The sequence below is a fragment of the Prionailurus viverrinus genome, chromosome C2 (genome assembly GCF_022837055.1).
Source record: "Prionailurus viverrinus isolate Anna chromosome C2, UM_Priviv_1.0, whole genome shotgun sequence".
Taxonomy (NCBI): Eukaryota; Metazoa; Chordata; class Mammalia; order Carnivora; family Felidae; genus Prionailurus; species Prionailurus viverrinus.
The window spans coordinates 94,115,186-94,140,801 of NC_062569.1; the positions used below are offsets into that span (position 1 = coordinate 94,115,186).

General features: G+C 38.3%; 1 protein-coding gene across 1 annotated transcript in view; it reads left to right on the top strand.

The window, feature by feature from the left end:
• The first annotated feature begins 2,488 nt into the window (after nucleotides 1-2,488).
• The window catches only part of TMEM39A (transmembrane protein 39A), a 30,928-nt gene continuing 7,800 nt past the window's right edge, over nucleotides 2,489-25,616 (top strand). The window contains exons 1-5 of the mRNA XM_047875152.1: nucleotides 2,489-2,813; nucleotides 3,998-4,184; nucleotides 9,160-9,382; nucleotides 15,326-15,409; nucleotides 19,200-19,354. Coding sequence (XP_047731108.1) covers nucleotides 4,072-4,184; nucleotides 9,160-9,382; nucleotides 15,326-15,409; nucleotides 19,200-19,354 — 575 coding nt within the window. The 5' untranslated portion in view covers nucleotides 2,489-2,813; nucleotides 3,998-4,071. The remainder of the gene's footprint in view (nucleotides 2,814-3,997; nucleotides 4,185-9,159; nucleotides 9,383-15,325; nucleotides 15,410-19,199; nucleotides 19,355-25,616) is intronic.

A 25,616-nucleotide genomic window follows, 5' to 3' on the forward strand; every position in this document is an offset into this window, starting at 1 on the left:
TCAGTTGGTTAAGCATCTGACTCTTGATTTCAGTTCAGGTCATGATCTCACAGTTCATGGGCTCGAGCCCCACATCAGGCTCTCTGCTGATGGTGCAGAACCTGCTTGTGCTCTCTCTCTCTCTCTTTCTCAAAATAAATAAATAAATGTTTAAAAAGCACATAACTAAAACAATGTGTTATGTAGACAAACACCACAGTAACCTCTTCAAAGGTAGTCTAAAATGAATATAGTGGAGAATAATTTTTAAAACTTTAATAAGAGTTTTTATTTTCCATAATTTCAGTTTTCTGTCAGACGAAAATGGAAATAACCTTCTATTATAATGTCTTTAAAACGAGAATAAATCAATATTTTCTGCAACTTTACAATGTTTATGTGGAAGAGCATCAAGAGTTTGGGAGATAGGCTGCATGTGAACCCCCAGAAATAATTGTCTCATTTTCCTAACAGATGAGATAGTTTATTCCAGTGGTTCCCATATGTAAATAAGCAGAAACCTAGAGCTATGAAAATCACAGATTTCTGAGTCCTGTGCCCGCCACTAATTTAAGATGTAAAAAATTTGGTTTGAAAGACCCTCCATGTTCAAGCTCTTCCTGCTCTTCAAATTCAAGTCATGCCACATTCTCCTTTGCTCACCATGACCTAGCTATACAGCTTTGTGTTGTTTCTCAAACATGCCAAGCTCTAACACACCTTAGAATTTCTGCATAAGTTTTGTTTTCTATCTTGACTGCTTTTCCCTCCCATCTTTGCCTCTAGTTCCTTCCCAACATTCAGGCTTCTACTGAAATACCATTCCCTCAAACACATATCCCCTCAAAATGCCACCTTCCTTATTTTCTACCTTAGCCCCTGTTTGTCTCCATAATACTAATAACGTATTTTATTTATTAAATGCTTCCTGCACTAGAATATAAGTCCAGGAGGTCAGGAACATATCTGTCTTGTTCACTAAGACAATGCCTGGTACACAGTAGGTGCTAAATAAATACTTGCTGAATGAATGGAGGATGCTGGGGAGCCAACAGAAAAGTGGCAAAGGAATTTCAATGTAGCAAGCCAGGAAGCAGTTAACAGAGCAAATATAAAATAAATGTACAAAATTATGAAAATATGTAATAATCTATGTTGAGTTTTACATATTCATGAATGAAAGTTCTGTAGTACCTTAGGACAGTAAGAATATTTGGAATATTACTAACTTTAATGGTTTTGATATTGGTCATTCTGGCTCTAAATTCTGGCTTTGCCACTTATTAGTGCGGTTATTTTCAACAAGTTATTTAACTTCTCTTAAAACTTGTTTCCTCTGTAAAATAGGAACAATGATAGCATCAAAGCAATATGAGATTTAAATGAAATATGTAAAGGCACTAGTCTAGTGCCTGGCACCGCAACGACTCTCAGTAAAGGTTAACTAATCATGTACTCCACAGAGAGGGCTTTCTCTTAAGGTGCTTAACATCTCTGGAGCGCGAGATCTCATATACCTACTCTTTTTGACACTTTTACTCTTTTTCTAATAGTAAACTACTGGCAGTTTCTGATTCATCATATTACCCACCATTTTACTTTTTTATGTCACTTCCTTTACTAAAAGCTAGCCTTTCATGAAAACCTATTCATTCTTGCAGTTTTCCCTTTAAACCCCAAGCTTGCTGTGTCTTTCTTGGTAAATGCGCCAACACCATCGCCCAGAATTTATTACACTTAATTGCATGCTAATATCTGGACTTTGGGCATACTTTTAAAAAATGGTTTTTTTTTAATGTTTATTTTTGAGAGCGACAGAGAGAGCATGAGCAGGAGGGGGAGGGGTAGAGAGAGACACACACACACACACAGAATCTGAAGCAGACTCCAGGCTCTGAGATGTCAACACAGAGCCTGACGGGGAGGGGGAGGGAGGGAGGCTCGAACCCACAAACCGCGAGATCTTGACCTGAGCCGAACTAGGAGGCTCAACCAACTGAGCCACCCAGGCACCCCTGGGCATACTTTTAATGCTGCATTTACTGTAATTGTAATGACTGTGTTTTCCTGGTGTCTCGCCTCTTTCAATAGACTGAGCAATCTGTAGTATTAACTCCAGCATCCATCCAGTCCTTTAATTCACATACAATAGACGCAGACTGGATGATGAAGCAGGACATCGCGACTTGAACTCCTTTATCTGGCGGTGACGGGACAGTGGGTGACGGCTCCGAATCTCCTCCGTCTGTAAAACTGGGACGATAACTTGTACGTAGCTATTAAGGAGAGTCCAAGAGACACAATAAGGACCCCTAGCATGGTGCCAACGCATCGTAGAAGTCCAGGAAGGAAATACTTCGGCCAGCGTTGGCTGGGTAGGTTGGACCACAAGCCAATGAAGAAGGAGAGTCCCACTGCGCAGGTGCATGCAGGAGTGGGTGGGGTGCTGGCTCTTCATACTGCAAGAGCAGTTCCGGGGGCCAGCTAGACGCTGGGGCAGCGGGCGGTCGCGGAGCTGACGTCATTGCCGTGCGCTGCCACGTCTGCTCAGCTCCGCGGTAATGGAGGCTGAGGTTGAGTGCTGACGGGGCCGGGCGCTTCCTTTAGCTTTAGCTCTGGCTCTGACTCTGGCACTGACCTGGGGCTGGGGCGGGGGCTGGCAGCCCGAAGCCTGGACACCTTTTCTCAACTTTCCGGGCGGGGACGTCCTGCGGACAAGCAGCTCGTTTGGAGCTCTTCAACGCGGGGAGGGAATTCTCTTGCCTGGGTTCCAGCCTGTAAAGCCGCCGCCTCCTCCCAGGGATCCCGCCCCACTGGCTGGGCCTCCTCCATGCGTGAGTATTCCCGCATGTACAGTATGCGCTGTCCGACTGCCCGGCGTGCTTCGGTCCTCTGGGTTGCGCCGCGGGAACCTCTTTGTCGTTTGTCCCCTCTTAGGGGCCAGTCTGTTGAAGTTTGTAGTCTCTTGCCATTTGCCTTGCTTCACCTCATCCCCTCGCCTATTCTATCCCAGTTTTTTGCTTCACACTTTTCTTTCCCTCGTTAACTGAGCAAGGACCAGCAGTCCCTACATCTAGCGGTTTGAATAATGTTTTGTCTTACCTGGGGTTTCTTAGTCTACCGCCGAAGGCTGTTAGGAATAAGGAATATCGGATCAATCTGCTGTAACGTTTGAAAACAAGGGTTTTTTCCAAGATGTCGTTTTTAAGTTGTATTATTTAGAAAGTAGATTTTGGTGTACGTATTGGCAGAGCCATGTTTTTGCCGTAAATGGATCAAGATACAGTTTCTTTTCGATTGGGGGCGGGCGGTCTTTATCTGTTATTTGCCTTTTAATCCTGCAGTTTCAGTAATTTTTAAATGATTTCACACCAGCATAGTGGCCATCCACTATAGCTCTTTCTAATATTTACACTCTAACATATGGAGTTACAACTTGAACAATTCTTTTAAAGACTTAAAAGGCCAACTGGTGTACTTTCATCCATCTTTGTCGGTCCTGACAATCACCTCTGTAGGACAAGGAACACTTTTGGAGAAACAAACTCAGAGGTAAAGTGACTCAGTTACAGTCAGATAATATGTGGCACATCTGATCTCAGAACCCAGATCCCTTGATAACAAAGCACAACATTTCGGACAGTGGTGATTCTCCTGTATTTCAGGTAGTTCACTGTGAAATATCTGTAATATTAAATTGGAAATGTGTTTGTTAGGTGTTTCTTGTTAACTTCTACCTGATTGTAATATTTTTCATATGACACAAGTCAGCTGACAAAAGACACAAATTGTGACTTACCTAATGCTGACCAGAGCTTAGATCACAACTTAGGCTTCTGACCCATTAGAGTTTGCGTAGTCCTTTCATCAAAGTAAAGTAGGTAATAGACCCTGGGGGAGCATTTATTTGAAAATCTAGCTTTACAAGGCCTACTCATTCAGTTTTTCTGGTTGTTTTGTTACCTTGACTAGTTTAAAAATAGTAAACTGATGTTTAAATGTCTTTTCTTTTGTTCAGAGTTGAAACAGGTTGACAGCCATTAACCTGGATTGCAACTACAGGTGGCACTGGAAGCAGATTGGTTCCCGGACATGCCCGGTGGAAGGAGGGGCCCTAGTCGGCAGCAGCTAAGCCGTACAGCTTTACCTTCTTTACAGACTTTGGTTGGTGGGGGCTGTGGCAATGGAACAGGCCTGAGGAACAGGTAAAGAAGAAATAAGACTATGCATAATTTGTAATATCCTATGATCAGTATGACAGCAGTCATCATGCTATTATGGTAATTTGCTTATCAAGATTATTTGTAGCAATCCTGCCCTTGAAGATTGAAAGCTCAGTATTTCAGAGTACTTTGGAGTGGAAAGTTGTGATATGGGGCCCACAAAGTGAAAGTAGTCCTGTTCTTACAGCTGATAATTCAAATTCTAGTCATCACCTTTTTTAGCCATTAAAAGAAGGGAGAAGTGAATTTAAAGTATAAGACAAATGTGGTTGTTTAACTACTTACTAACATTCTTTTTTTGGACAGGGGAGGACAAATTAAAACTGACAGTTAATGTGAAATTCTAAAACTGTAAGTCATATTCTATCAAGGATCTTACAAATTATTTTCTTCAAAAAATTGTTTGAAATGAATAAACTATCAGTTGTAACCCAAACATTGTAAGACTTATCTCATGTTGTATGAGAGTAAAGAATTTGGCCTTTTTAATGGAAATTTATCTTTGTTCCTAATTTTCAGAAGTTAGGATGGATTATTTCTTATCCTATCCAGGGTAACTCACTTCATGAGTTTCAGTCATATAGCAGTGGAAAGAGATGGCTTTTACTTTATCAAGTGTTTGATCAAGATAACTTTTGTCATGTAATTTCTGCTTCCTTTCTAAATAGAGTTTTCTCTTGCTTGGATTCTAGTTTTCAGTATTACTAGCAATCTGGACTCTTGTTGCCTTTTCAGCCTTCCTGATGTTTTTTGTGCACTTCTCTCTTCCTGGCACTTTTTATGGCTTGAAAAGTCACTAAAACTATTATTGAATTATGTTGTGACACTTTTACCTACAGAAGTTATTTTGGAAGGTGGTTCTGTATTTGTTTCTTGATGGGAAAGAAGCAGCCTAGAATAGGTTATTACATACCACCTAGAAAGGATTATAAGAAATATGGATAATAGCAGTGGTAGGTGGCCTAGAAAATAGTTTTAAGAAGAATGTGTACAAAGTAAGACAGAATCCAGACTAGAGAACTCTCTGGAGTGTCTGTAGAGTACTAATAGATAATTGCTTAAGTGTGATATAATTTTGGATGATATATTTGATTCTGCAAGATACAGGTCAGCTGGAGAAGAGAACATTTGCCTGTATTTGGTAGGTGTTTGTGGCCTGATTGGTGAAGTTAACTTGAGAATGTCAAAGAGCTAGTTGAGTGACACAATCAAGATTGAAATCCAGGGGCGCTTGGGTAGCTCAGTTGGTTAAGCATTAGACTTCAGCTCATCATGATCCCATGGTCTCATGGTTCATGAGTTCGAGCCCCACATCAGGCTCTGCAATAGCGCAGAGCCCTACTGTGTCTCCATCCCTTTCTCTCTCTGCCCCTGCCCTACTTGTGCATGTGCGCTTTCTCTCTCTCTCTCTCTCTCTCTCTCTCTCTCTCTCAAAAATGAACGTTAAAAAAAAGTAAAGGTTGAATTCTGTAGTTCCCTGTCCTCCTTTTTTCTTATGGGGAGCAGGAATTTGTTCATAGGAAAAGTGCTTCAATGACTGCCTTCAAAGGAAGAAGGATATGCTGTGAATTTCTGAGTTTCCTGGAGAGCTTTTAGTTGAAGGAGAATCTTATTTGAGAAAGACTAAGAGTGATTTTTTTCTTTGTTTTATCCTTGCTTATACTTTGTTATGTCCAAATGATCACTGCTTTCTCCATCCCTTCTAATTCTTCTTTATTCCTTGGAATCTTTCTTGCTGTATCCATATGCTTAGCTAAAACCTTGGTAAAAACCTTGGGTGTTAAGTCTCTAATGAGCCTTCCTGATAGACAGCATTTCACATGTGTTGTCACAGGTAGTTGCTCAAGGATTTAAGTGGGTCCTAAATGACTCCACTGAAAAGGACTCTTGGAAGTTTGCACATGGTTTCCTCCAAACTTTACCCCATATACCTATTCCCTCTGCTGATTTTGATTTGTATCCTTTTGTTGTAATAAATCTTAGCTGTGAACATAACTATATGCCAAGCCCTTTGAATTTTCCTGTGAACTTCAAGCCTGGGCATGATTTAGGGACCTGTAGCATAATTTGAAAGAGAATATTCTATGTTAACATTGAAAATAATTCTTTAAAGAGAATCTATTCTAACTCTTGTATTACAGGTGAAGAAACTGAGGCTCAAGAATATAAAGTTACTTTCTCAAAGACTACAGCTGGTCTGTTTAGACTAGGACTACCCACATTGTATCTCAGACATTTGTGTTATTTTGCTTTTTTCGCATCTATTTTTATATCCTGTTACAAAAATAATACTTTTATTATTATTTAATAATACTATTTATAATACTATTATTTAATAATACTATTATTTTATTACTCTGACTAATTTTTTGAGATGTATAGACAAAGTCTGTTTATTTTAGCTGCCTTTTTTTAAGAACTTTGATCTTACCTCCTCATAAGTTTTCAAATTAGAATAAAACTCTTTTTCCCCTCAGATGCTCTATATCACTTTATTTGACCTTTGTCTCTTTGTTTTTTGAAGTATAATAGCCAAGGCTGTATAGAATATCACAAGTGTAGATCTTCTGCACTTTGTTTTGAATATTTCTTGAAGCCCAGCATTTTACTGAATTTGTTAACTGCAGAAGCACATTTGTCTTCTTTACTTGGGAAAAACTGTCAGAACCTTTTTAACCTTTAAATAATAGCAAATAATTTAGCATGCTTTCTCCTTTCATGTATTTTTGACTGAAGAAGAATAAGAATTTTCAGCATGTTCTAGAGTAGAGGCTCTTAACCTTGTAACTTCTCATCAGAATTTATTTCCTTATCTCATTGATTATTAACTGGGGAGAGGGAATGGCTTGGCTGTTGGCATTAATCCCCTTCATTGAAGTCCACCAACTTGTACAACTGCACACCTTTCACATTTTATTCTGTGTGAGTGCACCTCTTAGAATTGTGCAGTGGCGCATGTCCCATAACACACCGGAGGGCTATGGTATGATAATTATGGGTTTATGATTGAGCAGGTAAGGTTATGAGACCTACTGGTAATTCACAACCTACTCATTGGTAAGCTTGTTCTATTGGAGTATGCTCTGGGAATGAGAGGAAGAAACTTTTACAGTTTTTACCTACCCTCCCCCCATTCCTGTTCTTCCCTTCTAGCTCTTCTGAGATTCTGCCATGGTATTCTTAACTGTTGAGAATGAGCACAGTTCATATTCCCATGAGTCACTTAAAGTACTGTAAATGTCACATACTAATGCTACAATTCTATATTTGGAAATCTTAGAGTAGAACGGCAATGCTGATATTGTTCCCTCTCTAGAATATTCTTTGGAAATATCTGAACCGAGCCTCTTTCCCTTGGTGTGTAAACAAAAGTAGACCTTAAATCTCTGTAACTATTCCCAGGCATATAAACAATTGAAAAGTTTATTCCTTACCCCCCCCCCTCGGCCCCATCTTATCATTTTAGATAGCCCAGCTATTTCTGACCTATAAAAAATCCGGGAGGAAAGAACAGCAAGAAGATGGGGATTAAAATCTCCATATTTTAATTTGTGTTTTAAAAGATACCTCTTTTGTGACTATATATTAGTCTGCTGTCTTCTCAACATAAAGGTATATATGTGCAGTGAACTAGGAAAAGTACAGTCTCTGTTCTTAAGATTATGATTTAATAGACAAAGCATAGATGTATACAAAAATAACGTAGCAGTAATGGAAAGTACAATAATAAAGGCATAATTTAGGTATAATGGTGGCACAGAGGTGAGGTGAATTAGTTTTGACTGAGTGACTCATAGTAAGCTGCACGGAGGATATGCTTGATCATTTAAAGAAAGTCCTGAAGGGGGCGCCTGGGTAGCTCAGTCGGTTGACCTCTGACTTCAGCTTAGGTCATGATCTCGCAGTTGACGAGTTCGAGCCCCGTGTCATGATCTCATGGTTTGTGGGTTTTAGCCCCATGTCAGGCTCTGTGCTGACAGCTCAGAGCCTGGAGCCTGCTTCAGATTCTGTGTCTCCCTCTCTGCCCCTCCCCTGCTCATGCTTTGTCTCTCTCCGTCTCAAAAATAAATAAACATTTAAAAAAATAAAAAAAAAAAGTCTTGAAGCATTTTGTCAGTAAATGTGTAAGTGAGAGGTTAAGGAAGGTGGTTTTGAATGGTATTGCTGGTGAAAGGAATAGCATGTACAAAAGAATAGCATGTATATTCACAGACAGCAAATAGCATGGGTATTCTATAGGTTGCATATGGAGGCATGATAAGAGATGAGGCTAATCTGTTAAGTAGAGAGCCTCATAGGACATACTGAAAATTTCTGGATATTATCCTGTTGGCAGTAGAGAGCCATTAAAGAGTTTTAGACAAGACAGTAACACTATCAATTTCACTTTAGAAAGATCTCTGAAGGCAGGTTGGAGAATTTAATAGAGTTAATTTTAAGGAGATTACTTCAATAGTTTAGGTAAAAAATGGTAACTGCTTGAACTAAGGCATTGGGTTTAGAGAGGAGGGTACAGTGTAGAAAAAGTTTTACAAAGTGGAATATATAAGATTTAGAGAGTGATTAGGTATGGAGAGGCAGAGGAAAGTTCTAATATGACTCCCAAGTTTCTGATTTTGGCAGCTACTGAGTGGGCCATGAACTAGGATCAAGACTATAGGAGGAAGAACACAGCAATGTCCAGTAGATAGCATGATAACGTGGGTTTGAAACTCAGCGGTGAGCTCTATGGAGAAAAATTTTAGTTTTCAGCACATTGGAGATCATGGAAGCTGTGGCCACATGTTAGATCACTGAGAGAGTGTGCATAGAGGGAGAGACAAGTAGGACATCCTAGGAGAGAGTTTGGGGGAAGGCCAACAGCTAAAAGGTTAATGGGGAAGGAAGCAGGGTCCTTTTATGCTCTATAACTCTGAAAGCTGTCACCATTTGAGTTAACCGTAGTTTTCTTTTTCAGGAATGGTAGTGCTATTGGCCTTCCGGTCCCACCTATCACAGCCTTAATCACCCCAGGTCCTGTTCGTCATTGCCAAATTCCTGATTTGCCTGTGGATGGGAGCCTGCTCTTTGAATTTCTCTTTTTCATCTACCTGCTGGTTGCTCTGTTCATCCAATATATCAATATCTATAAAACAGTGTGGTGGTATCCTTACAATCATCCTGCTTCTTGTACTTCACTGGTAAGTCTTAATAGGCCTTTATGTGACTTAACCAAGAAACTAGTGGAAAGCCTATGTGTACAAATTACTTGTCTTCATAATTTTTCTTTCAATAAAATGTTTTTCTGTTAAACCACAGATTACTTTAAAAACTAATCTCATAAGATTGTTAAAATATAAATATCTGTCTTTGGTCCTTGACCAGACAAAGTAAAAATATAAATGAAATATAAATGAAAATACAAAAAACATTTAAATAATTTGTTACAGTAATATCAAGAAAGAGTTTTGATACTTAGCTTTCTTTACACTGTCTTAAATTTGTTGGATATTTAAGGTGCCAATATGATTAAATTCTAGGAAATTTATCTTTTTAATGGCTATTTTAGGATAATGGCTGCTTCTATAACAGATAAACCTAAAATTGTATAATGCTTCAAACACGTAATATCTGAGGCAGTTGTTTTGGTTCACAGGATTAGCACGCTTCCATGTGGTCAGTCAGGGGACCCAGATGGAGACTCTTCTGTCTTCCAGTATGTGGCTTCCAAGGTGGCTGTGGTCCATCTCCGTCAGCCAGAAAGGGGAAAGAGCATAGGGAAGTATGAAGGAGAGTTTCTTGTGGGCCAGGCTCACATCATTGTCACATGCTTCCACTCCTAACTGCAAGGAGGCTAGAAATTATAATCCTTTCATAGGTTTTATTGTTATGATGAATAAAATTGGGCGCTGTTACAAAAATAAAATGGAGACAAAGACTATCTTTGCTGAAGTATGTCAGAATATATTGTAGGTTTCTTCTGTGATCTTTCCATTTCTTTAGGAGAGCTGGGACAATCTCAGTGCAGAGAAGGTTCTCCATAGATGGGTATATAAAGTAACAAGTAAGGGTGCTTAGGTTACTTGATAGGTAAGTGGTTGGCAGTGGCAGATTTGGGTGGGTAGTGGAGATACACTCTAGGAGAAAGAAGACTATTGTGCTGGGTAGTTTATGTATCTGGGACTTATCAAGATTAGAAAACTTCCTTGGCGTGGTAAACATAGGACTCAAATGTGGACCAAAATCTTCAAAATGATATGGGAAGGGAATAAACATTAAACAAAACAAAACAAAACTTATATCATTTGGTTGTTCCTGGAATTAACTATTAAGAATTTTCTTTCCAGGGACTCTGGGTGGCTCAGTTGGTTAAGTGACTGACTCTTGGTTTCAGCTTAGGTCATAATCTCATGGTTTGTGAATTTGAGCCCTGCATGAGGCTCCACACTGAAGCCCTGCTTGGGATTCTCTCTCTCTCTCTCTCTCTGTCTCTCTCTCTCTCTTGGGATTCTCTCTCTCTCTCTGTCTCTCTCTCTCTCTCTCTGTGTCTCTCTCCCTCTCCCTCTTCCTCTCCACCCCCCCCCCCCCATCTTTCTCTCTTTACTCCTTCCCCACTCATCCTCGCTGTCTCTCAAAATAAGTAAACTTTAAAAAAAAGAATTTTCGGGTCACCTGGGTAGCTCGGTTGGTTAACCATCCAAGTTCGACTCAGGTCATTATCTCCCGGTTCATGGGTTTAAGCCCTATGTTGGGCTCTTCGCTGATAGCTCAGAGCCTGGATCCTGCTTTGGATTCTATGTCTCCTCTCTTCTCTCCTGTCTGTCTGTCTGTGTGTGTGGCTCTCTCTCTCAAAAATAAACAAATATTAAAAAAAAATTTCTTTGCATATTGATGATACACCTACTTAATACCAAGTAAGAGAATTTTGGTTTATTTAAGAATTGTAACGATTTGGCACAGCTCTCGTGAGCTCACTTGCTCTTACATATCAAGAGTGTACTTTGTGGTTTAATAAACTTTCCTGCTTGTGTTATTCCAAAAAAAAAAACAAAACAAAACTTGTAATGATTCAGTGCCAAATTGTGTGCTTTTTTTTTTTTAATAGCCTTTTCTCCTGGATTATGAATTTATTGAGTGCAGGAACTGTACTTTACCCTTCTTTGGCCATATTGTTGTAAAATGAAGAGGTTGGATTAGATGATCTTTAAGGCTTCTTCCAGCTATGTAGCTCTTTAAGTAAATTCCTCACTATCTTAACGATGACATTGACAAACATTCATTGCTTACTATTCTTTGCAAGTATTATCTTATTTACTCCTTCTAAAAACAGGTACTACTTTCTGGTTCCCATTTTATAAATGAGAAATATGAGATCTAAAGATTGCAAAGCTGGCTCAAAATCACAGTAGTGACAGAGTGAGTGCTCACTCAATGCTATGCTTTACTTTTTGTATTTATTCTGTATTTACTCCATAAGTACTTGCTGGGTAGTTCATTATTCAGTTTTCACTTTGCCATTCCATGGAAACTTCTCAGTTGTTAAATTCGTAAGCTGATCAAAGAACTCTTCTCTCAGTCAAATGTTTCTGGCAAGAGTTCTTTTAAAAGTCCCCTACAAATGTTGCCTTGCAACAAAGGGAGCCAGTGCTCCTGTCATAATCAGGAAGCTACTACTATAGCTGCTGAGTCCAGAATTATGCTTCTTTTGCTCTGACTCATAACAACAAAAATGAGTGCCTTTTACCCTGCCCCATTTCACTCAGTTCTGAATTCAGATTTTATGTAATGCTTATGGTTGGCAGAAACTAAGTCAAATCTAGAACTTCAGTTGTAAGAAAGTCTGGAAATGTAGTTTTTAGCTTTCTGGTCTGTGCAGTAGAGGAAAGCACACTTAAAACAGGTTATTCTGTGGATTGGCTCACTTATCTGCCATATATGGTCCTAGCTCACACAAAATTTAAAGTTCACTTGTGAAGCAAAGAATAACATCTGTGGAACAGCAAGTAAGATTTTAGCCCATCCATCTGAGAGGGGCCTGATTCAGTGAGCTGTTCAAAGATGAATGGGCTCCAGAGACCTAGTTACTTCCTGTGACTGAAGGTATTCAAACATAGCAGATGGCTATGTGACTGGGATGCTCTAGAAGGGACTTAGATCTCAACTAGTGGTCTTATTTTATTATGTGTGTCTGACTCAGAAATTTGTCAGACTTATATATTAGGTTTTTCTTTTTCCATTTCAAAATCTTAATAATTATCTAAAAGAAAATGTAGACCCCCTGAATAAGTAAAGTATTGTTCTAGCTATCAAGACATTAGCTGAGTAAATTTTAACCCTAAGAAACATAAAAGCTAGAAGTAGCACAGTAAACTATTCAGAATAGTCAGGAGTGAAGGGTGATTAATCAGATATTCTGGTTTACAGAATTACCAGTTTTCGGTGTTTCAGAATATAACAAAATTTGCTTAACAATATGATACATTAGGCACTTAAATCTTGTGATACAAAAATGTCTTAGATGGACTGGTGATAGTCCATAAATAAGACCATAAATAAGACCCTCAAACATTAGGTAGGGGGTGTAGTAAATTTGTTTGCATTATTTTGGAGGAGTGGGGTGAGCAAGAAGAAGTCTCAAAGCTAAGAGGGTATAGGGGTACCTGGGTGGCTCAGTCGGTTAGATGTCCAACTCTGATTTTGGCTCAGGTTGTAATCTCAAGGTTCATGGGATCAAGCCCTGTGTCTGGCTCTGCGCTTATAGTGCAGAGCCTGCTTGGGATTCTCTCTCCCTCTCTCTGTGCCTGTGTGTGTGCTCTCTCTCTCAAAAATAAATAAATGTTAAAAAAAAAAAAAAAAAAAAAAAAAAAAGCTAAGGGGCGCCCGGGTGGCCCAGTTGGCTGGACATCCAGCTTCGGCTCAGGTCATGATCATATGACTTGTAGGTTCGGGCCCTGTGTTGTGCTCTGTGCTGTTGGCTCAGAGCCTGGATCCTGCTTCAGATTTTGAGTTTCCATCTCTCTCTGCCCCTCTCCCACTCACATTCTGTCTCTCTCTCTCAAACGTTAAAACATTTTTAAATATGGGAGACCTGGGTGGCTCAGTCGGTTGAGCGTCCGACTTCAGCTCGAGTCATGATCTCACAGTTCGTGAGTTCCAACTGTGAGTTCAAGCCCAGCATCAGGCTCTATGCTGACAGTGCAGAGCCTGAAACCTGCTTCAGATTCTGTGTCTCCCTCTCTCTCTCTGCCCCTTGCCTGCTCACACTCTGTCTCTCTGTCCCTCAAAAAAAACAAACATTAAAAAAATTTTTTTAAATAATATATGTAAACTCAATCTTTTGTTGCTCATTACCTCATTCCAGCCCTCTTGCTGATTTTCGGACCCATCAGGCATATATATTCCTGTCTTAGGGCTTCTGTGATTGCTTTTCCCTCTTCCTGGTGCTCTCTGCCCTCAGCTCTTGTCGTGGGTGATGCTTTTTTGTCATTCAGCTCCCAATCCAAATGCCACAGTCTCAGAGATGTCCTCCCTAACCAAGAATTTAAGTTGACTCTGCACCTCTCATCCCAGTTATTATTTATCACGGTCTTATTTCTTGGGACCAGTTATAACTGTCTAAAATGCTTTTGCTTGTTAGCTTGTCATTGCCCTTACACTTAAACAAATTTATGAAAGATACGGCTTTAGCTGCTGTAACAGGGTGGCTAAAGCAGAAAAGAACTTTATTTCCTTATGAAATAAGAATTAAGCAGGTGAGGGGCATCTGGGTGGTTCAGTCAGTAGAGCGTCAGCTCTTGGTTTTGGCTCAGGTTACAATCTCACAGTTTGTGCGATCAAGCCCCACATTGGGCTCTGCACTGACAGAGCAGAGCCTACTTGGGATTCTCTCTCTCTCTCTGCCCCTCCCCTGCTTGTGATCTCTCATGCTCTCTTTCTCAAAATAAATTAAAAAAAAAAAAAATTAAGTAGGTGATATGCCAGTGTGGCACCTCTTTGTTTCTATTGCTCTGCCAGCTCCAACATGCTTCTTCCAAATCATAGTCCAAGATAGCTATTCTGACTCCTGTCAGCACATATGGCCAGCAGGAAGGAGGAAAGGAGAAAGACAGCTCTTTCCTTTAAGGGCATGGCTTGGAAGTTATATATATCGCTTCGTTCACATCCCTTAGCTATAAGTAGTTTTTGCAAGGGAGGCATGGAAATAAACCTGTAGTTAGCTAGGAGTCAGTGCCCACTTAAATTTGACTATGATGGCAGAAGAGACAACTAGTAATCTCTGCTATCCCCTTTGCCTCTCACAGCACAATAAAAAGTAAGATCCAGGAGAGCAGGAACCTTGTCTGTCATTCTTCAGCAGTGTATCGTCAGTATCAAGAAGAGTACTTGGAGCACATTGTGGGTGCCCAGAACATATTTACTGACTGAATTAAGAAATTCAGCTTTTGAAGAAGGACTGTGGAAAGCTATTGACCTTTTGACCATCAAGATGAAAATACATCCCAGTTTTGTTTGTTGCTAATGATTTTTCATTTTGCTTATTATTTATATAGGCTTAGAATTAGAAGGAACCATATGCAACATCTAGATAATGCTGTAATTTCTTAGGAAGAAGAGATCAAATAGAGGACACGTTGTTAAATCAAGTTAAAGAGAAAGACCAAAGTGAATATAATTGATATATCAGCCAGGAGGGAGTTTAGGTTAGTAGATGCCCAATTAGATTAACATAAGCTTGCATAGAGAGACCAAAAATATTAACTCCTGAACGCTAAGAGTTCCATCTCATCCATTACATTTGACACTTACTATAAATATGGCATTTTAAATAAGTTATTCTTGCTATAATTCTGCAAGTTATCACTTTTTAACTCAAAGCTATAGTCTTTTCCTTTCAACACAGTAAACTTTCAAAGAAAGGAGAGGAATACATTCCAGATAGTTTAAAATAGTGTTTGTAAAGTTAAAGCAGTTTTTCATGAAAGGAGAAATAGAAGGTAGGTAGTCTCTTCAAGAGCTTTTAAATTCTTGTGGTCTGTATATGTAAGGTGATGTAAGGAGGATCTTTTGAGGGGGCAAACATTTTGGTGTAATATTTGCAGCCAGATACACATATTTCTGATGCAGTGATTTGTTTCTCTTAACAGAATTTTCATCTCATTGATTACCACCTGGCAGCATTCATCACAGTGATGCTTGCAAGGAGGCTTGTATGGGCCCTCATCTCAGAGGTAACAGCTCTATAACACTATATTTTATCACTTGGAGCTAGATTAGTTATTAAGATGGATTCAAGCTGAATATGTGATGTGTCCAAATATAATTGACTACAATTACAAATTAATTTCTTTACTTCCACATGAGTTGTGCTAGTTATTTTTAAAAGGTTTTCCTACAATATGTTTAAAATTCAGTGTCCTATGTTCAAGAGAACGGTTATAAATCTCATTTGTTTGATAGGAGCTTATTTATAGTTTCCAACTTCTTCGATATAACCTTTCTTATTTTAGTAGTTATAGTAAAAATAGGATGAATTTTAAATAACTATTGATACGAAGAGTTATATATAAATGAACAGTTGCATCTAAAACTTTGTTTTAGGTAACATTTACTTGAAGTTATATACCATTTGTGGAGTTGCTAGCAAGAGATACTTGTTTGAGTTTATTAAAACTTGGAATTTTAAAATGACAACATCCAAATTTGCATAAGACTAATATTAAAGATTAGAATCTTAATGGACAATAGAGGAAAGACTTGGGACGTTAATGTCTTTTTTAAATTACATGTTGTTGATATAAATGGCCATTGGTAATTATTCTTTAATATATTTGTAAACTCCAGTGAAGGAGGTAAAATGTGTTCTCTTAAGATTTTGTTATCTTATGCCCTATAAATGATTATGAAAACAAAAACAAAAAATCTTAGCTGAAGTGACTAAGAATTTTAATTTTGGAGTTTATAATTTAATGTATAGTTTTAAGTAAATAGTTACTATAATTACAGATAACTGAGAGTCAACTTTTTTCCTTCCAAAACATGCATGTTTTGTCTTTGTGTCTATAAACTCTAATTTTCAGGAACCTTATTTCTTGTGAGCACAGAGTAAGTGCAGATGTTAAGTCATAACCTGAAAGGCATTTGAAATTAACCAAAAGTAGGATTCCCTGTTTTTTCACAGCGGGAAAGCCTGTCTAAAACCTTTTCTCCCAGGTTCGTTATTTAGATCATGAAAATAGATGCTTGCCTTTGGATATATTAAAATCTGTTCTTTCTTTAGAGGAACTCAGTGGAGTTTTATGCTTTTATCTGTGAAAACTGGCAGGATTTTGTTTCATCTCTTCAATTACTTAGAAATGGTACTTGTTTATGCCAAATTAGTATGTCCAGCTAATGTGTTAATTCCTTTATGACTGAGGTTTCTACCTTGGAGCTCCGAGGGCTATAACTTGACCTACTCTGTTGTTTCTTTTGCTAATGGCTTAACAGTAGCTTAACAATTTTTGCATGATCTTAGTTGGAAAGTATTTAGCTGTTTTCTAAAGAAACCTGCAATTCTTACAGAGATCAAAATACTTAAATTTAAAAAGATTTCTGGTCAAAGACTTAAATCTGTAAGTTAAAGTCCATGAGAAAGAATTAAAGAATGTTTAAATAGTTGTGGGATATGTACATAATGGAATAGCACACAGCCATTAAAAAGATGAAAATGTACTGACCACTAAGATATTAAGTGAAAAAAACAAAGTACAGAACAGTGTTTAAAATAAGGCAGGTGGAAGGAACAAAATACACCCGCTTATATATGAATAAATTATCTGTAGAAGGGCATACAAACTAATAATGGACTGCCTAGTTATGTCTGGGAACAAGACCATTAGGAGGGAAATTTCACTATAAACACTATTACACATTTTGTATTTTGAGCACTGACTATATTACCTATTCAGAAATTAAAAATAAGAGCTGTATAGTGATTCTTTTCCTTAAAAAAAGCTAAATTAGATAAGAACCATCATCATCTCTCCTTCCTTCCATTAAAATGTTTACATTCTTTTTTCTTTTCTTTTTTTTTGCTTAAATCAGAAAGTATCCCTACCTTGAGAAAGACCATTTTTAAGGAGAGGCTGGAGGTAATTAATTCAGAAAGCTAAATACTATTCTCGGAGGAATACCTCCCAACTAGATAAGACTGTTCATTCACCTCCAGGCCAATTCTACTTCTCTATTTGCTCCACAAGACCAAAAGTTATTCAGCTATTCTTCTACCAACCTGAGGCAACTCCCTTTTTAAAAAATTATTTTTCTAAATAGGAAAGTAGCACATTTTACTGAAAAAAATTGGAAAACACTAAAATATAAAGCAGGAAAAAATGGTAACTTACAACCTCATTATTGAGAAGACCATATTTTCGTATATTTCCTAATCTTTATTTGTATATATACTGTACTTCTCAATTAACATAATATTAGGAATATTTTTCTACTCTTTACCTGGCTTGTTTTTGCTTATTCTTTAGATCTCAGCTGAAATATCACTTCCTCAGAAAGCTTTCCCAATGATTAGGGGTCTCTTGTTATTTGCTCTCCTTAACAGCCTACTGTTTTCCTGTAGCACTTATACCACAATTATAAAAATAATTATTTTGTGTAAATATTAATTGTCTTTTTTATATCGGCAGCCTCATAAAGACAGAAGTCTTATTTGTCTTGGTTATTACTGTGTCCCTAGGGCCTGATACAGTATCTGTCATACATAACATAGTGGTTAAGAGCTTGGACTTTGGAATAAGGCAAAAATGATAAATACATCCAAGCTCTGCTACTCTGGTGACATTGCTCAGAAACAGCCTTTAAATTTTGAAAATGGAGGCAATGGCATAATTCCAGCAGCTTTGACACGTGAGGTACATTGGCATGAGGTATATATCAGGGTAGTAATACACAATTATTTGCCCTGCTGTGACTGAGAACAGTTTGAACCTTCTCCATAGTTTGAGGCTTAGGGTATTAATTCACCTGCTTCTTTGCATTTATAAGTAACTATATAAATATTATATATTGCATGTATATTATATATGCTATATAGTATGTTGGGTAAACTAAGAAACGGATATATGAAGGACCTGAAAGTCTCTTTATTCCCTCCCATTGCTATTGACCCCACATAATTTTTTTCTTCTTTCTGTATTCTGACACTGCTGTTTTGAGGTTGTAGGAATCTACCATTTTCCCCTGCATTTTGCTTATTCTCTTCTTACTAGCTCATTGTAAAAGAAAATAACATTGTAAAACTTCATGTTTAGATAAGTATGCTTTCTTACTGTATTTAATCAGTTTTTAAAATGTGAGATTAAGAACAAATATTTGAATAGCTGTGATATAAAGAAGTGGAAGTGATTGTACATTATTTCCATGTTTGCAAAAGTCAAAAAAGAAAGTTTTATTTACATAAGGATTTGTCAGAGAAGGTCTGATTATTTTCTGAATCTTCAGTAATTTATTACACATTAATTCAGCAAATAGATTGGGGGGAAGATTGCAAGAAAAATGGAAGTGTTGTTACTCCTGTTGAGGTCATCACAGTTTAATCTGAAGTCAGATAAATTAATGGTTCAATATCTTTATGTACATAAAAATCACCTGGTAGATTATTAAAATACAGGTTCCTTCACTTACAGCTTTGTTCTCTATCTGTAAGGAAAGGCAGTAGGAATTTGCAAGTTCAGTAAGTAGCCTAAGTAACTCTGATGAATGTGGCTCTCATACTTTGAGAAGCCCTAATATAAACAAATTAGACAATGTCATAAGAACTTAAAGAACCAAGAAATTTCCTGGAGAGGTCTGAATCTTTAAAAATGAGGAAGGTAAGTGGGATGAGACAGTTTTTCTCCCGCCACCACCCCCCCCTTTTTTTGGTCACTGATTTCCACTAAATCTACTAATTTCCTTACTTGAGTCATATTGCTTTTGAATAAGGCCATTTATAAAATGTTCCTTTTGGTGGTTCCAAACTTCCAGGCCACTAAGGCGGGTGCGGCATCTATGATTCACTACATGGTTCTGATATCAGCTCGTTTGGTGCTACTTACTTTATGTGGATGGGTACTTTGTTGGACCCTCGTCAATCTCTTCCGAAGCCATTCAGTGCTCAATCTCCTTTTCCTTGGCTACCCGTGAGTACTCCAGTTTTACCATTGTATTAGTAAGTTTTTAAAGAAATAATTTGGATCAAGCAAACAGTAGTATAAAAGTGAGGAAAAGGAAATTCTTCAAATATAAACCAAAAGTTTAGAAAATTGGAAAGATGAGTGGATAGGGTGACGATACAATTTATTTTCTACACTAGGACACAATTGGAACAATAGGCTTAAACCAGGACTGTCCCAAGAGACTTGAGAGGTATGCTATTCTACCAGTGGAGAATATTTTAATTGGCTCTCTTCACCAAATAAAGGGACCTGGTACAGCCTGTATTGACACAAATGATGGGTAGTGTTAGTTGAATGGACTGGCTCAACCAGTCTTACTCTTTTGGTCAAAGTACTTTGATATTTGGCTTCATGTAACAAATATGCTGTACTCATGCCCTATAGACTTACCTTTTTTGACCAGCATTTTATTATGGAAACTTAAATTTTTTTTTAATGTTTGTTTATTTTTGAGAGAGAGACAGACAGAGCATGAGCTGGGGAGGGGCAGAGAGAGAGGGAGACACAGAATCCAAAGCAGGCTCCAGGCTCTGAGCTGTCAGCACAGAGCCAGATGTTGTGGGGCTCAAACTCACGAACTGCGAGATCATGACCTGAGCCGAAGTCGGACACTTAACTGACTGAACCACCCAGGTGCCCCGTGGAAATTTTAAACACGTGAGATTGAAAGAATTTTTCAGCAAACACCTGTGCAACTGCATCTAAATTTCACCCATTAATGTTTTACTATCATTGCATAACACATAACTGTCCAACCATTCCTCTGTCCATCTATCAGTCCACCTTATTTTTGATGCATTTCAAAGTTAAGTTGCAGACCTCAGTTCACTTCTTCCAAAATATGTCAGCCTATGCGTATCAGTCACTAGAGTTTGATATTTGTTTACAGTTTTTCTTTTGAGGTAAAATTAATACATAAAATTCACAAATCTTGTGTACATTTGCTGAGTTTTGATAAATGCATACACTTACAAGTCAAATCTGTGTCCCAATATAGTACATGACCATTATTCTAGAGGTTCCTTCATGCCTCTTTCCAAACACCACCAACCACTTCCCAGAGGTAATCACTGTTTTAATTTTCTTTCCACCATAGATTAGTTTGCCTGTTCTAGAATTTCGTATAAATGGAATTATACTGGATATACACTTTTGTGTAAAGCTTCTCTCAGCATATTGTTTTTGAGATTTATCCAGGTGGTTACATATATCAGTAACACTTCATTGTATGAATATACTACAGTTTGTTTATTCTCCTACTATTGAATATTTGGATTGTTTCCAGTTTGGGGATATTACTAAGAATAAAACTGTTAGGTACATTCTTACACAAGCCTTTTTTGTGAAGAAATGTTTTCATTCTCTTGAGAGGAATATCTAAGAGGCCTTGCTAGGCCATAAGGTAGGAGTATGTTTAGTTTTATAAGAATCTACCAGACCTCTTCGCAAAGATGTTGTATCCTTTTACCCCCCACCAATTCTATAAGAATTCTAGTTGCGCCACACGTTTGTCAGCATTTGATGTTTTCTGTTTTTTATTTTTAAAGTTTATTTCTTTATTTTGAGTGAGAGAGAGAGAGCGTTCATGTGTGCATGAGCAGGGGAGGGGCAGAGAGGAAGAGAGAGAATCCCAAGCAGGCTTCATGCTGTCAGCATGGAGCTAGATGCAGGGCTTGATCCCAGTAACCGTGAGATCATGACCTGAGTGAAAGTCAAGAGTTGTACACCCGACCAACTAAGCCACCCAGGCATCCCTGGTGTTTTTAAAATTTTAGCCATTCTGATCAATGTATAGTTGCAGCTTACTGTACATGTTGGCTTTTTAAATTGTTTTGCATAGTTTAACTTTTATGCCTTGGGCCAATACTTTCTTCATTGGATGTTAATGGATAGCTGTCATTCTTTGAGCTGTTCTGTGCTAAGTGCTAGGCTAGGTGTTTATAAACATCACCTCATGAAATCATACCATAACTCAGGAGGCAGTGTATTTAGTCCGCCATAACGGATGCAAAGTATTTGGGGCTTTAAAAAGTTAGAAGTTTATTTCTGTACAGTATGTGTGTAAATCATATTGGATAGCTGTGGCAGCTAGCTCCATGGTGTTGGGACCTAAGCTCCTGCTATCTTTTTTACTCCACACTCCCTAGCAGGATAGATTGTAAAGGATTTTGGAAATTTGCAGCTGTATCTGATCTAAAAATTCTATTGCAGTGGAAGAACAGGAGCACAGTGGCTGTTGGCAGACAGCAGGGTTTGCCACAGGTAAAGACAGATTGAGTCTAAAATAAACTTACCCATGGTCAGACAGTTAGTGAGAAAGACTCTGGCCTTTTTGATTTCAGAGCCCTTGTCTGCACCATTACTCTGTAATCAGTAGTTCTCAAAGTGTGGTTTCCAGAACAGCAGCATTAGCATCAGCTGGAAAGTTTTTAGAAATAGAAATTCTCAAAATCTGCCCCAAATCTACTGAAACAGAAACTTCGGAAAGTAGGACCCAGCAATTTGTCTTTTAACAAGCCCTCCAGATGATTCTGATGCTTGCTCAAGTTTGAGAATCATTGTTTTATATAACCATTTATGGTACTGAAGTGTAAGCATGAATTTAACAGTTACATAGCATAAAATCAAGATATAATCAAAGATTGTATGAACAGGGATGATAGGAAGTCTATTGGTATACTATGGTAGGCCTGATTATACTGTTTAAGGCAGTCATCAACTCAGTTTATTAGTATTAACCTTTTTGCCTGTAAAATGAATTTTCTATGTTACAAACATTTTGCATGATTCATATTTCTTATAAGGTATAATATTTTACATCAATTGTTTCTTTATTTCTAGATTAACATTTCAGTTGCTTCAACCGAAATGATTTCGTTATTCTATTTATCAACAACAGCTGGTTGAATCCATTAGAAGGTTTTTTGGGTTTTTAAATTTTTTTTTTTTTAAAGTTTATTTTTGAGACAGAGCATGAGGAGGGGAGGGACAGAGAGAGAGAAGGAGACACAGAATCTGAAGTAGGCTGCAGGCTCTGAGCTGTCAGCACAGAGCCTGACACGGGGCTCAGACCCAAAAACCAGGAGATCATGACCTGAGCCAAAGTCGGATGGCCAACCGACTGAGCCACTCAGGTGCCCCATTGTTTTTTTTTTTTAATGTTTGTTTATTTTTGAGAGAGAGACAGAGAGAGCACAAGTGGGGAGGGGCAGAGAGAGAGGAAGACACAGAATCCGAAGCATGCTCCAGGCTCTGAGCTGTCAGCACAGAGCCAGATGGGCTCGAACCCACAAACTGTGAGATCATGACCCAAGCCGAAGTCAGATGCTTAACCAACTGAGTCACCCAGGTACCCCTGAATCCATTAGAAGGTTAACCCTATTTGATTTGAAAAGCTAATTATGGATATATCAAGGAATATTTTGGCTAAGTTTAAAAGGATTACCATATCAAAATGGCTAGCAAACTTTTTAGGAATAGAAAGAAGCTTATTAATTTTTGAAGGCTCTCCACACTCCTGCAACAGAGTGAAATAAGCGTGTAATTTAAACAGTTTATATTTAAATATATTTACTTTCTTCAATTTTTAAAAGTTGTATAATCTTTTATTTAACTTCAATTTAAAAATTAAGTATGCGATGGGGCGCCTGGGTGGCGCAGTCGGTTAAGTGTCCGACTTCAGCCAGGTCACGATCTCGCGGTCCGTGAGTTCGAGCCCCGCGTCGGGCTCTGGGCTGATGGCTCAGAGCCTGGAGCCTGTTTCCGATTCTGTGTCTCCCTCTCTCTCTCTGCCCCTCCCCCGTTCATGCTCTGTCTCTCTCTGTCCCAAAAATAAATAAACGTTGAAAAAAAAAAATTAAAAAAAAAAAAAGTATGCGAAATATAAAATACTAGATAATGGCAATAATCACATCTTTATTTTCTTGTTTATTCATAGATTAAAAAAGAAAGGGACTCTTTTCTGCCCCCTTTTTTTTTTTTTTTTGAAATATGATTCTCAGCTAGTTTCTCAGTTTAGGGTAAGTTAGTCCAATGACTAACAGTTGTAGCTCTTACATTTATTTTAAATCTATCCAGGGGGATGGGGGAGAGGGGAAAATGGATGATAGGCATTGAGGAGGGCACTTGTTGGGATGAGCACTGGGTGTTGTATGTAAGCAATGAATCACAGGAATCTACCCCTAAAACGAAGAGCACACTGTATGTTAGCCAACTTGACAATAAATTATATTTAAAAAATAATAATAAAATTTTAAAAAAATTAAAAATTAAAAAAAAAAAGAATCTGTCCACTGCTCCCTGTAACCTCTGCTATTATATTCTAAACCTCCATCTGGTCTTCTGGTAATCCATTCTTGCCCTCCTCCTTTCCATTTTTCACTGTAGCTATAATGATTTTCAAAATGAAAGTTGAATCATGTTATAACCTTCTTTAAAATTCTTTAATAAATCATTTCCTTTACCCCCTTTACCTTACAGAGAGCCCTCCATAGTCTAAGCTTTTGATGTTACCTTTCTCTCATCCTATGAGTTTCTCTCATTCTACCCTGGATCAGTTATCTATTGCCATATAATGCTGTAACAAACAACTGCAAAACCATGGTAGCATACCACAGTATATATTGATCGTGCATGAGTTGGGGTCATCCGGAAGTCTGGAAGCTGTCCTGATCTTAGCTATGTTTAGTCACATTTGTTGGATTGACTGGCTGTCAGTTTAAGTAACTAGGACAACTCAGTTTTGCTCCATGGGTCTCTCATGCTCTGGCAGGCTAGACATGGACACATGAAATTGATCAGATCCATTTCAAGCTTCTGATCACAGCATGTCTACTGACATTCCTTGGGCCAGAACAGATCACATTGTTGAGCCCATTGTGGGTATAGGGCAGGATCACTTCACACACAGAGGGCTATGTGGTGAGACTACAAAGAAGGGTTAAGAAATGGGGCCATCACTGCAGTCTGCCTTGCACCGTAGCCTCTTATCCCATCTTTACATGTGCAGTTTGTTTTGGCAGTATTGAACTTACAGGCTTCTCTGGCCTTCACAGTTTTGCACGTGTGAGTTCTGTTACTTCTGCATTTATTCCTTCCCACAGGGCATATACACAGTGGATCCCGGAGTTGTTAACCATCTTCTTACTTAGTAACAAGCTCATTTTTTTTCCCACTGTAGAAAACTATGAACAGGTGAATTTGTTAATTTTTTATAAAATACATAACTAAATAGGATATCTTTTTATTTGCTATTTTCCATATCTGAACTTATGCCAGCAAATTGAGTATTTTATTTACAATGCATAAGTCACAATGTGGACGTTACTTAATAAAGACTGGGGAAAGAATTTTTTTAAGTTTTAAAGAGCCAAGGGTGAAATAACTATAAGAAGTTATGAAAAGTCTCAAAATATTCAGGCTTTAATCAGGTTACTCTACTTGTAGAGATTTATTTATTGTATTTATAGAATTTTTTTTCATTAATCCATTAGATACTTACTGAGTTCCTAGTATATTTCAGTCACTTTTCTACACATCAAGGATATAGTAGTGAATTAAGCAGACCAAAATCGCCAGTTCATGGAACTTACATTGTAGTGAGGGAGATAGACCAAGAGAAAAAATAACAAATAAAAAACCTAATACACATGTAAAATAGATGGAGTAGAAAGATCTGTGAAGAAAAATAACCAGGCAAGGGGACCTAGGAGTGCCTGTAGGATCAGGATGGGTGATATAGTCAGGAGGCAGGGAGCCCCTCACTAAGAAGGGGAAGTTTGAGGGGTACCTGGGTGGCTCAGTCAGTTAAGTGTCTGACTTTGGCTCAGGTCATGATCTCATGGTTCATGAGTTCGAGCCCCACATCGGGCTCTGTGCTGACAGCTCAGAGCCTGGAGTCTGCTTGAAATTCTGTCTGCCTTTCTCTCTCTGCCTCTCTTCTGCTCGCACTCTGTCTGGCTGTCTCTCTCTCTCTCCCTCTCTCTCAAAAATAAATAAACATTTTAAAAAAGCGGGGGTAGTTTGGAGTGAACAGTCTGCAATTTGGCACCTGGGTGGCTCAGTCGGTTGAGCATCTGACTTCAGCTCAGGTCATGATCTCATGGTTTTTGAGTTCGAGCCCCACATCAGGCTCTGTGCTGATAGCTCAGAGCTTGGAGTGTGCTTCAGTTTCTGTGTCTCCCTCTCTCTCTGCCCCTCTCCCGCTCTCGTGCTCGCTCGCTCTCTC